Raw genomic sequence first — 12252 nt, forward strand, 5'->3', positions numbered from 1 at the left:
AGGTAGTAGATGTTGACCAGCACAAGTGTAGTCAGCAGCATCTTAAATGTTCACTTTTTGACTGGATTGACCTCCTTCCTGCTGCACCCCGCCCTGGCTGGTGGAGGGACCTGAGAATCAGGATGTTGCAGGTTAATATGATCATTATGTTAGTGCTCAACAGCACCAGTATGACACTCCACTTGAACAGTGGGGAGAACTTCACAAGTCCACAGCAAACAGCAGTTATAGAGCATTCACCACCAAGCACAGCCACAGTCGCAACTTGACTCGGCCCTCCTGCTCGGTTCAAACCTCAAGCCAGGAAGTTAGCAGTACTCAATGAGGACCAAAAGGCAGAACAGCCGCCATGTTGAGTGTGAAGATCTCAAGGTCTCGTGATTTGCCTAGCAGGAGGCGTACGACCAGAGCGTTGGTCGGCAGGCCCAGTGAAGGAACCGTCACCACTATGGGTAAGAAGTATCTTTCTTGTGATGTTCTGGTTGGTGGTTTCAATGCCCTTGGAGATTTCCATCACGGTGTTTGAGCTGAGGTTGCGGTTTGTACAGTTTGCTGCTTCAGATCTACAATGTACCTTTCTATTTGCCTTTTTTCCAGCTTTTACAAAAATCTTGTATAACTGGTAACATGATCAAACAAAACACCAGCTTGTAAGTTAAGAACAGCTTTTTTATTTTAAGTTTTATCACATATCCAGTTGCTTTTGTTGTTCACATTATGTAACCATGTTAGTGCAACCACATCAACCTCTACATTAAGCTGGCTGAGTGATGTAAAATGTTACATAACACGCAGCATTATTAATGTAAGTGGATGTTTGTCATGAATTTGCAAGCTTGTATTCCCAACAGATTTTTTCTAAAGACTTTACACAGTCTGGGCACGTTAGTAATACCTTGCATTAGATTTCTCATTTATGCATACCTTGCATCACCTGTTTACTGAACACTGTACAGTTGCATCAGTGAGATAAAAAAGAAACCTTACGCACAGACCTGGGATCAGCTTACTGTTCGTTCCCTAACTAAAGCCATAAATGAGAAACATGAAAAAAGCAACAGCAGCCCAGTAGCTTGGGGAATCTTTAAGACAGAGGGCTGAGAAAAAAATAAAATGCAACAACTGGGAACTTTAACTTGACCACACTACATTTATGCAACACTACTTTCCGCAGGCAGGTTGTTCCACCGTCAGTACAACTAGCTCTACGTCTAACACATGAACACATGGCCAACCACATCCAGCCCAACCTAAACACGCCTCTTTGCACGTATCCAAACCGTCTAATTGCTGAAGTCCTCTATGCAACTCTATTTTGCATCAGTAATACTATGTTGACGTTGAACTGCCATTGTCCCACAAACTGGCCCAATCCAAAAGTGGCATTAGTCCCTGCGGAGGGGTTGGGGGGAAGGAGGGGTGGGGTGTTTTTAATGCCCCTGGTCCCAATGATCTGCTGCTACATGCAGGAAAGTTCTGGTTTCTGCAGTAAGTGGAGACACCTGAGGACTACAGGACACTCCGTCAAGGTAAGATGGCTTGATGTAATGTCTGGTTCCACTGTATAACCTCTGTAAGGTAGTTTTTATGGAGCTTTTGTATAGACTAAATATTATATATATATATGAATAAATAATGAGGTGTTCACATTTTTGTGCTTCAAATTTGAGAATCTACTTTTAGACCATGAACAAGGACATTTTCATTGCTATGACAACCCTGTGACTGGTTATAACAGGCACTTTTTAGAGGTCAAAATGAACAAAAATGAAATGTGGATAATCAGATTTAACATTTCATGCATCCTTTCTTGATCAGCACTTCTTCCCCACAATGTTCAACGTCACTCTGAGTCCATCCACCAACCTCTACATAAACTCTACCACCCCCAGTGACCCCAGTGGACGTCCACCGTGGTACCAGTTCGCAGTGTGTGCTGTGGCCCCTTATGGCTTCATTTTCTACTATGGGGTCAAGGTGTTCAACCTGGCGGTGGGAACACCCTGTAACGTCCTGGTCATCTGGCAGATCGCCAGCAAGAAGAGCGACACAGCCACGTCCGACATCTTCATCTTCAATCTGGCCATCCTGGATGCCTACTTCTGCCTGATGACGCCCATAGAGATGGTCAACCGGTTAATACTGGGTGACAGTCGCATCTGGTACTTCCAAAGGTTCGCATATGGTCTCAAGGATGTAGCACCACTCTTCTTGGTGAGTTTTTGTACATAATACATAACACCAGAGTATGAAATGATGTGTCTTTAACTCATATTATACTGATTAAAGTGATATAGAGTGATAGCTCTCTGCCTCCATAAAGGAAGAACAATGTTTTTGCCACAGTGTATTTCATGTTGAGGACTTCTTTGAACCTTTGAGTGAAATTGACAGTAAAAACAGGCTTTTCTTGACCTGTTACCTGTGGTAATGTCATAACGGTTTGCACGTGAATGCAGAAAGGTCAGAGATGCAGCTCAACTTGGGTAAAAGCAAATGAAGGCAGCAACTTTTGCAGCTCTATTTTGGATGCAATACTGCTCATAATCCTGTCAATTTACATATATACAGTACATAAGCTTTGGTTTATATACAGTATCAGATCATATATCATCACCTCATAGCCTCACTTATATCCATGATTTTTAGAGTTTGCATTTTTTAATGAGTTGGCATATTTAGAGCTAAAATGACTAGTCGATTATGTGATTGACGGAAAATTAACTATTTTGATAATCGATTAATAATTTCAGCCACTTCTCAAGTTAAAATACCAAAAGTTTGCTGGTATCAGCTTCTTAAATGTGAGCAACACTGTAAATTGAATGTCTTTAGGTTTTGTGCTGTTGGTTAGACAAAGTGAACAGTTAAAATGTGTCACTTTAGCCACTGGGAAACTGTAATGGGCATTTTTCACTATTTGACATTTTGCAGACAAAATGAATAGTTGATGAATCAAGAAAATAAACAGTAGATTAATCAATGATGAAATAATGCTTAGTTGTTGTCCTAATCATATTTTAAACTCAGAGAAATCCCATGAAGGCATTATAACAGCTCCCTGCTGGGTTCAAACACACTGCCAGGGTGAGGGAGTTCACTTCCATGTGTTGTACAGGTAGAGAGGCATAACAGTCAAGCTTGGTTAATTTCGATTTTCTTATATAAACACATATAAGACAGATCAGAGTGCTGAAACTCTTGAGTACAAGTGTCTTGAGAAAGTTTAATCCAAGTCATTGGAGAGTTTTTGAAATGACAAAAGGTTCATTTTCAATCAAACTTTGTTCAGACACACATCCAAGTAGATTTTCTACCACTAAAATGTATCAAAGCATACTCCAACCTGATCTTCCCTCCCTGGTCTGCTGCTGCAGGTGTGTATCTGCCTCGACCGGTACATAGCAGTGGTTCACCCCGTACTGTTCACCGGTATCCGAGACAACAAGATCCGCATCGGCATCTCTGTGGTTGTCTGGGGCCTCATCCTGGCTTACGGCCTCACCAAGAGTATCCTGGGAGTCATGAGCGTCAACGAGGTCTTCAGCGGTGTCATCCTCTTTGCCTTTGCAGTCATGGTCTTCTGCAACATCTCCGTCATCTGGGTCCTCCGCCGCTCTGTGGCAGGAAAGGAGGAGATGCACCCGGTGAAGAAAAAGGCCTTCAAGATGGTGCTGATCATCCTGGCCATCATCGTGGCGAACTACCTGCCCCCCGTGGCGCTCATGCCCTTTGTGCCCTACTACACGTTTGTGCAGTTCCGCTGCCAGATCAGCATCAGCGTGTTCTCCATTATGGATCTGAGCTGCAGCATCGAGCCTCTCCTCTACATCACCAAGATGGAGCGCGTGGACGGCAGGTGCTGCGGACGGAGTTTTGCTAAGAATCCACACGATGTCAAGGTGTGATGGGGCCTCCAATTATAAATAAACGCCATCTTGGAAAAGTCTTTGAAAAAGGTGATTTGAAGAGAACCTTGCATGTACCACATTTTGTTGTTTCATGTAATATTCTCATGAAGGATATTTACATGTTTACAATGGAGAACAGAACAAATGTAACAGAATCTGACATTAAATCAAGAAAATTCAGTGAAACTACCTTAACAGAATCTGTCAAGATCAGGTTTTGGTGCCAACTATCAAAATCATAGTAAAAGAGCTTCTTTCTCAACTCACTATTTCACACTTTTACTTCAGAAATCAAAAGAAAAGGCTGAAAAATAAAAAGATTTTCCTCCAAAAGTAGCTTCAGAATGGAGGCTTTCAAGGCAAGCTTTCTCCACCAAAACCTGTAACCAGTAGCTGAAATCCAGCTGGTTCATGGAACCTTCTTCGAGGCGTTGTAGGAAACAGTGAAAGTCATTAACAACAGAAGTAGATGATGCAGAGGTAAAACTATTTGTCCACTTTAATGACAGCCTGGGGCAATGGCTGGTTTACACATCACTGATTAAGCACTTAGCCAGTCATTAATTAACCCTCGTAATCAGTAACGCACTGTGGGACCAATTAGCAGCAGTGCAATGAGTGAGCACACAGATTATGTAAGTGTTTAACAAACTAAATATAACCCACTGTAATTAATTAAAGAAGACCAATACAAAGAGTTATGACTGTACAAATGTGATTTAAACTGATAAATGGCAAAAGACAGAAACCAGTTTTATCAAAAAACATCAAATGTAACTTATTGATCAAAAGTTTATAAATTGTCAGTTTACAGTATATGTGTGAAATAATTTGATGTGCAATGATTTGTCTTTGCATCTCATATTGATTATAAAAACTGAATTTTACAGACGCTTTTATCAATTAATAAAAACTGCTTGATATTTAAAATAAACAAACTATTGAGTCTCATTTGGTATATATTAAATGTCAAAATAAATGTAGAATGTGTACACAATCACTTATTTTTGATGATGTGTTATCTTTTATTCTGAGCTATAGAAAATGATGAAACTTTAGAAGATACGTTCTGTTCACAAACAGAAAGGAAAAAGTCTCCTAACAAAACATCAGCTGTAGCTCTGACAGGTAACACATCATCAGTTTATTCCACTTACAACTTCTCAACTTGCATCTTGCAGCCTCGTAACTGACAGAGGCTCATTAGAGCTGGTCTGAAATGCAAGTCACGCACGATTTAATGAGATCTCACAACTCTAGTGGAAACAAGTCACTTCGCTGGGCACTATTCAGGGTTCAATGTAAAAAATTTTCCCCACTGGCCCAGTTGGTCAGTAGATCAGTTTTACTGGTCCCTTGTATATTTCCACTGGACCGGCAGCCAAAAAATGAAAATAACTATTTTACAGTGAAGTGATGTGTTACACAAATATGCAAAATATAAAATTAGGCACATATTGCCAGTAAATGAATGGTGTATAAATGCAGGTTTCTCTATATTTTGTGTAAAGCCTGATAGTGTGGAATACATAGAGAGAAGAGAACAGACTCAATGATAATAACATTTCAACCTTGATTATAAACACAGTTAAACAAATTAACATTAACAACATCAATATTAACATTAACAATTAAATGCTGAGAGATCTGTGGAAATGTACTAACAGTGAACAGCGAGAGAAAGAACATAATAGCATTTGTTTGTGTTCACTCTGGGTCCTCAGGTTAGTTACTTTAGGTTTAAACCCAGATTAACCGCAGTTAAACAAACGAAGACGGAGCAACAGCTGTAATATCTACACTATAAGAGAGATGTCTGTGGTAGATGTTGAAGCTGGTAGGAGCCACAGAGATAAAGAAATATTAGTCTGTGACTAAGAACTGTCTTAAGATGTGAGAGGGTGTCATACCCTAGTGTTTTCAAAGTCTTTTCAAGTCGTCTAGTGTATGGTAGGTATAAGCCACATCCTTGTGCTGTGATGATTAACCAAAGATAAGACAGGTTTACAGGGCAGTAATGATTCTGACAGAAATGATGGTGTAGTGACAAAATAAAAATAGTCTTAGAGGAATGTGATTTAATGTTAAATTGGGGGGACATTTTCATGTGAGTTTTGTAAATATTGTCTCAATCTTGGATGCACCTGCAGCCTATTAATAAAGCAAAATAATTTCATTATACATAATTGGCGAGAATATGCTATTTTTGTCATTTTCTGCCTAATCAACACCCCTGAACCATGACTTCCCATTTGCATCAGGACATTTTCAAGGTGTTTCTGTTATTTCTGACACCCCTTGTTAATTCCTAAAGGTTGAGAAGGATTCAAACTGTTATACTGATCATGTTAACACTTGAGTGAGTTTAGCACATGAGTAGGAATCAAACTATGAGTAACAGTTTTACACAGTAATTTTGGTGTGTACCTCCTTCAGACTGTCCAGGCTGGCTTCAGGCCCGTCTTCTGAGGTCACATATCCAGGGTAAGTGGGGTGGAACTGGGGAGGTCGTGGTTTAGTTTTGTCATCTCCTCCCCCTGAAGATGAGGGTGAGAGCAGTGGGATCAACTTGGCATGAGCGTAGTCAATCTCAAAACCCTCAAAAATAAGCCCAACCCCCCAGGCACTCAACCCCTCCTCCAGAAGCCGCGACACCTTCCGGGTCGCCAGCACCAACCCCTCATAATCCTTCTTTTCTAGTCTGAATATATCCGAGGTCAAAGGTCGGCGTGGGACCAGCACAGTAAAGCCAGGGGAGTTTGGGAAAGGAGTGAGAAAGGCCACGTGACCCTCGTCGTCCCACACCCGCCACTGTTGCTCCTCCCCGCGAACAATGCGCGAGAACAGGCCAGGGTGAGCTGGATCGTCCCCGAGGAACGTCACATTGTGTGGGGCATCAGGGACCGGGAGCTTGGCTCGAATCTTGGTTTGGATTTCAGTCAGGCTGGGGTCACTCCATCGGGGAGCAGTCTTGGAGGTGCAGAATCCTGGATCGTGGGCATTGTGCTCCTCATCTCCTGCCAGGTGAGGGCGCCACTCTGCATCCAGGCCATGCAGAGGGAGGACACTGATCTGTGGTAACCAGGATCAAAGTAAATGTACATAAAGTAACTGTGACACAGACTGACATGAACACAGAAGTGATTCAACTACAACCAGTTAATGAAAGTTATTACATTTGCTTTTCTTTATACAAAGTGGTTCAGTTATGCTGGTACCTTCACAAATTTAACAATCAGCTGCCTGCTGACTTCACTGCATACATTAAATTTTTGACTTCCCCTAGAAAATGGTAAAGAGTTTTCTGTTTCTGATTTACTTGTTTGCTATTTAAAAGAAAGTTTGAAAATTGAAGACGTAAGCATTACACTGATATTTATCAGTCTGCAAAATGATCATACAAAATAAGTAATTTTTCACAAAATTCCTCTTCAAATGAATTTTATATCAACATTCATTAATGGACAATTATAGTTCTGCAACGAATAGTTGATTAGTCTATCAACAGAGAACTATTCTGCAACTATTCAGATACTCAAATTATTGTTTTAATCATTTTGTAAGTAAAGATGCTGAACATTTGCAGGCTTGAGTTTCTCAAATATGAAGATTTAATGCTTTCCTGTGTCATACATGATAGTAAACTGATTATCTTTGGGTTTGGGGCTGTTGGTCAGATATAACAAGACATTTGAAGACATCACTTTTGACTCTGGGAAATTATAACAGGACATTTTATTGACAAAAAGATTAATTGAGAAAATAATTATTAATAGTATTAGTATAGATTAATAGTATTATCAACAACTACACTTCTACCCCATGAGAGCTGTAACTGCTAATGGTGATGAGATCATTGTTTGTACCACCAAGAAAAACCTCTAAATGTTGTTTCAGAGGTTTTTCCATCATGACAGGAGCAGAATTTTAGGGTAATATTCGATCACTTGACATCAGAAGACTCCAATGCCAGCAAAGCTAAATCAGCAAAAAATAGCTTAAATCCTAAAATATCACTTTAACCTTCAAAACCTTCCACTGGCTGCACTGTACAGTAAACCAGTCTACTAGTCATAGACTTACTCACCTGGGCAGGTCTGTCTCTGTGAGGTCTAGCGACCAGAGCACACCTCCGAACCCCGAGCCTGTCGCACAGCAGCTCTGCGACGGTTCTGGCCCCCAGCAGCCAGGATAAGTATTCGGGCTCCTCCAGGTGGAAGATGCTGCCTCCCGGCCTGCCAGGAGTGCTGCTCTCCAGGATAACAGAGCCTGGGGTCCAGGGCCGGGGATGAAGGTAGGCCACCAGCCCCTCTGACTCCCAGATGACATGACGGGGAAGCGTGGAGGACATTCTGCAGAGCCAGGAGCCATGAGGGAAGAGGACAGGATAGAGGATATGGATGAGACAGGAGAGTTTTTTTCTATTTAAAAAAAAAGGTTTTGAGATTTGAGGGTATTTCCATTAAGTTATACTCTGAATGCCTATAAGACAAAATATTGATAAAATAATAGAAAAGGGGGCAGCAGTCATGCAGTAGATAAGTATTTTGGTAAATAATAATCATACTGTTTTGAGCATCCCCATACAGTCTCAAATGAGAAGACTTTTTAAAGAATTTTAAAGTAAGGTTATTTTTGTGCTCTATAGGTTTGAATAATTTTTGTCATATTTAAAATTAAGCTATGTGGTAGTGTTAAAATATGTATTGAAATTTAGAGTTAAGTACATATTCAGTCATTTATTTTTCAAAAACAGCTGCAGTTTGTCTAGAAAAAGGGAGATAATATTTCCTTTGGTATCTGTGTAAACACTCATTTTTACAAAACTGTTTTTTGTATGAGCAGCCGAAAAGAATGGAACTAAAGAGACATAAAAAAGATGGCTATTTCAGTTTTTAAAGCTGATTGGCAGTGCCCAGAAAACAAAAACACTGTGACTATTTCAAGTTTAAGGGTTTGTTTTTATAATCTTTCTATAAAATGTCTGACAATTAAGTTTAATCAATGTTAATAGTTCTAAAACCCTCCTTCAGTACATTCAAACAGCTTATCATATTTTGAAGAACAACCATCCACTCAGTGTTGGTGGCAGAGGTTTATGGTGAGAATAAAATGCAAAATAAAAATTTCTTGTGTTGTACTATAAAACAAAAAGGTTCACCATGTTTTCACTTTCAATGTATGAGAAAAACTTTTTTTAAAAAATATTTAACTCATAAAATCCAACATTTTTGTTTTTTTTAAATAAATAACATCCAGGGTTGCATCATTATTTCTTTTTCGTCTTCAGGTTTACACGCTTTTAACATTTGCTTGGTTAAAGGAGGGAGTGAAATAATACTCTGCCTTGATAGAAAGAGGAAATACTGGGTCAAAATGATTAGATAGTTTTATTAAAGTTAATTACATGTTAACGCTGCGTGTTGATATTAAAGAAAATAAAGATGTGATAATAAATAAAATCAAAATTGCATCGTCTTGCATTTCTGAGACGGTCTCCAGCTATCTGTCAGTAGTTCGGCGGTGACACCTGTGCAACATCCTGCGATGCTACTGTTCAGGTACATCTGATGAGAATCGTGATCTTATTATGGATTTTGAATCAATCGTCGCTGACGTAAGAATACTGATCACGTGTGACTCAACTATCATGTGACTGCTGGTTAACAGCTGGAGCGCGAGAGCTAAAGCCGCAAAAAGTTTTCTGTTGAATTTATCTTTCACGTTTTATTTCTGACCTTATCTAAACCGGACATTTACATGCCACTCGCTTTTTTATCAGCTCAGATAAATCTGAGTAAAAACGAAAGTAAGATAATATCATGGCTGTTTATGTTCGTTAATTTTACTGATATCAACTTCAACAAATGTCAAGTTGCACAGCTAAGTTAATCACATGCATGCCGATTGCACCTGTGGATCCAGATGATTCAGAGAAAGGTTTGAGTGACGGTGAACCTTCAGGTTTTACAGTTTAAAGACTGTCTCTCTCCCATAAACATCTACTTTTTGAATGGAGTTCAGCATAACAGCCTGGCCGGGAGCAGAGCTTACTTTACATTATTAGTAATTCATATAAATTTACCCGCCCTAGCTTACCTTCTGATAAAAGACCTTGTAAACAGCATAAAGTAGAAAGTTGGACTCAAACCGACCTGTCTTCTGTTTCTGTTTCTTCGTAGAGAAAAGTCGTGTAATAAGCAGAAACAGCGATAAAAACGGTGACAGCGGTTCCGCTTCTCCACATCAGCCAGTGCGGACAGAAACGAAGCTAACCTAACACTGTATTAAATAAACCATTGGCTCAATAGTCTTTAGTCATTCAACAACAGGAACTCCTCTGTGCATTTATGGGCGGTTGGCAAACCAGTTCAAGAATACTTTACCTCCACCTGCTGGACTGAATGTGAGTCTAGACTGATCTTATGTATTTTAATGGCCTATAGCAGGGATCAGCACTTACGGTAAAAACAAAGCCCAATATGTTCTATTAATTTCCTTTAATTCATTAAAGAATAAACTGATTTACATAAAAGTTTTAGGGTTGCATCTGAGGGCAGATTTCATAATTCCTATCAGTGAGTGAGGGCTCATAGAGTGATGGCAGCTTATGTTAATACTCAAAAACCGACCAATAAACATGAACATATCCTTTGTGTTACACTACAAGACTAGAAATGTAACTGATAACTTATCCAAACACAATAAACAGTGACCTGTTCCATTTGTGGTAGAAGCAAAAACACGGGTATTGACATAAATCTGTTCTGCTCAGATCAGCCAAATTATGTTATGTAGGCTTTGTTATTCATCTGGTAAATATGTAAGATGTTATGAGGTCAAATCTATTGGGATTTACATGAGTCTTGTGTTTATATTGTAATCTACTGTATTACTATTTATGAAGAGTCATGTGAAAGGGAAACTTCAGCTTTTTTTTAGAGGGCCAAATATTTTTGTCAGAGGGCCAGATTTGGCCCACGGGCCGCTATTTGCCTACCACAGGCTTATATTTCTCATGATGTCATCCCAATGATATTTCCTAATGTGGTGTTGTTTGTTTTTATTTTAGTGCTAATACTGGTTCACTTTGTTCACCATAACAACTACATTCAGGCAGCACATGTTCAGTGGATCCTGATACAGTGTGCATAATCCATACAAGCACTTTATTAGGAACCTGTACAATCTAATGCAATCCAAAACAACACCTCTGCCATAAGTTTCTACTTATAAGAACTACTTATATATTTTCAGTTTTAGTCAGAGAGGTGATACTTCTACTTTATTGTTGAGGTCGTGGTGGGTGGTGGTGTGCTGTGCCGCTTTATGTGTGAGCGGTAAAAAGAATCGAAACCTACATATGTAAATTTTGCAAGTATGACGAGACATATGGCTGCAGCTTAGGTTTGATTGTTATGGTTTTGGATCTGAGTAATACTTTTACTCTCCAGTCTAGCTATTTGTCATTACCGCTCATCTCAAACTATAAAATGCATACAACAGAACATTTAAAGGAAATCGCAACAACTTACTCAGCAACTAAAAATATCATGACATAAATTATAATAATCACATTTATCTGCTGAGTTCCCTTTTTCACAATAAATCTTTGGTAATTTAATGAATTGTAACTTTGGGAATATGCACGACTAAAGCAAAATGGTATGATAGTGACCTGATCTCGAGACCGTTTCTTGTACAGGGGGCCCTCTGTCAAAGTCTAGCTTTATGACCTCAGTTATTTTACATACTCCTAAATAAATTTGTGTTTAGTCAAATTACCACGATACCAGGATAATTCACAACGCACAAGAGAAGGGGAAGAAAGAGGGGTTCATGAGGGCCTATCAGCTCATTCTGCCCAGAGACTCATTAGCATGTTAATCCAACCATGCTGGTTCCAGCCCCTCTTGGGAGATCCAGAGGTATTCCCAGTCCAGATGGGATACAATATCTCTCCATTGTGTTAAAACCTGCTTGATTTAGGTAGTCCATCACACATCATAGTTAAATGAATGGTAACCACTAGTGGAGGGTGTCAATGTAAATTCTGTGGTTTGCTTTAAAAAAATATATATTATTAGTAAAAAGTGAACTAAAATGTGCAAAATCTGCTAACCTGAAAAGTAAAAGTGATGTGGAGGGACTGACCCATTTTGAATGAATCAACAAGACTTGGTCTGCCCAACCCTTTATGCAGGGTCATGTTGACATGTGTAAACACAGCTTGTGGTCATATGACCTGCTACTGATACTGGTTCCCCAAAATGTGCCACAACATTATGACACAAGGTCATGACATCAGTCAGTGAAAATCAATGTTTTTCATGTTCACCGA

The 12252-nt window shown here is 39.5% G+C and overlaps 2 protein-coding genes across 3 annotated transcripts; one reads left to right on the plus strand and one right to left on the minus strand.

Moving 5' to 3' along the window:
• The first annotated feature begins 683 nt into the window (after positions 1 to 683).
• On the plus strand, positions 684 to 5760 carry LOC122972267 (G-protein coupled receptor 4). The gene is made up of 2 exons (XM_044339265.1): positions 684 to 2214; positions 3378 to 5760. The coding sequence occupies exons 1-2, from the start codon at positions 1834 to 1836 to the stop codon at positions 3906 to 3908; spliced, it is 912 nt and encodes a 303-aa protein (XP_044195200.1). The 5' UTR covers positions 684 to 1833; the 3' UTR covers positions 3909 to 5760.
• On the minus strand, positions 4393 to 10270 carry LOC122972258. Of its 2 annotated transcripts, none has more exons than XM_044339243.1 (3): positions 10067 to 10270; positions 7999 to 8263; positions 4393 to 6983 (listed from the first exon to the last, which is right to left on the minus strand). In XM_044339243.1, exons 1-3 carry the CDS (start codon positions 10156 to 10158, stop codon positions 6315 to 6317), a joined length of 1026 nt encoding a protein of 341 aa, XP_044195178.1. In that variant the 5' UTR covers positions 10159 to 10270; the 3' UTR covers positions 4393 to 6314. The 2 variants fall into 2 exon arrangements, with proteins under 2 accessions (XP_044195178.1, XP_044195187.1); XM_044339252.1 differs by having other exon boundaries at positions 10011 to 10158.
• Positions 10271 to 12252: the final 1982 nt, after the last annotated feature.

The sequence above is a fragment of the Thunnus albacares genome, chromosome 3 (genome assembly GCF_914725855.1).
Source record: "Thunnus albacares chromosome 3, fThuAlb1.1, whole genome shotgun sequence".
NCBI classification, from domain to species: Eukaryota; Metazoa; Chordata; class Actinopteri; order Scombriformes; family Scombridae; genus Thunnus; species Thunnus albacares.

Bases quoted from the DNA above. Each gene is read 5' to 3' on its own strand.
- LOC122972267 (XM_044339265.1), top strand. From the start codon at position 1,834: ATGTTCAACGTCACTCTGAGTCCATCCACCAACCTCTACATAAACTCT. The intron at 2,215-3,377 runs GTGAGTTTTTGT...CTGCTGCTGCAG, and splicing joins ATGTAGCACCACTCTTCTTG to GTGTGTATCTGCCTCGACCG.
- LOC122972258 (XM_044339243.1), bottom strand. From the start codon at position 10,158: ATGTGGAGAAGCGGAACCGCTGTCACCGTTTTTATCGCTGTTTCTGCT. The intron at 8,264-10,066 runs GTCGGTTTGAGT...CTGGCTCTGCAG, and splicing joins GAAACAGAAACAGAAGACAG to AATGTCCTCCACGCTTCCCC. The intron at 6,984-7,998 runs GTGAGTAAGTCT...TGGTTACCACAG, and splicing joins ACAGAGACAGACCTGCCCAG to ATCAGTGTCCTCCCTCTGCA.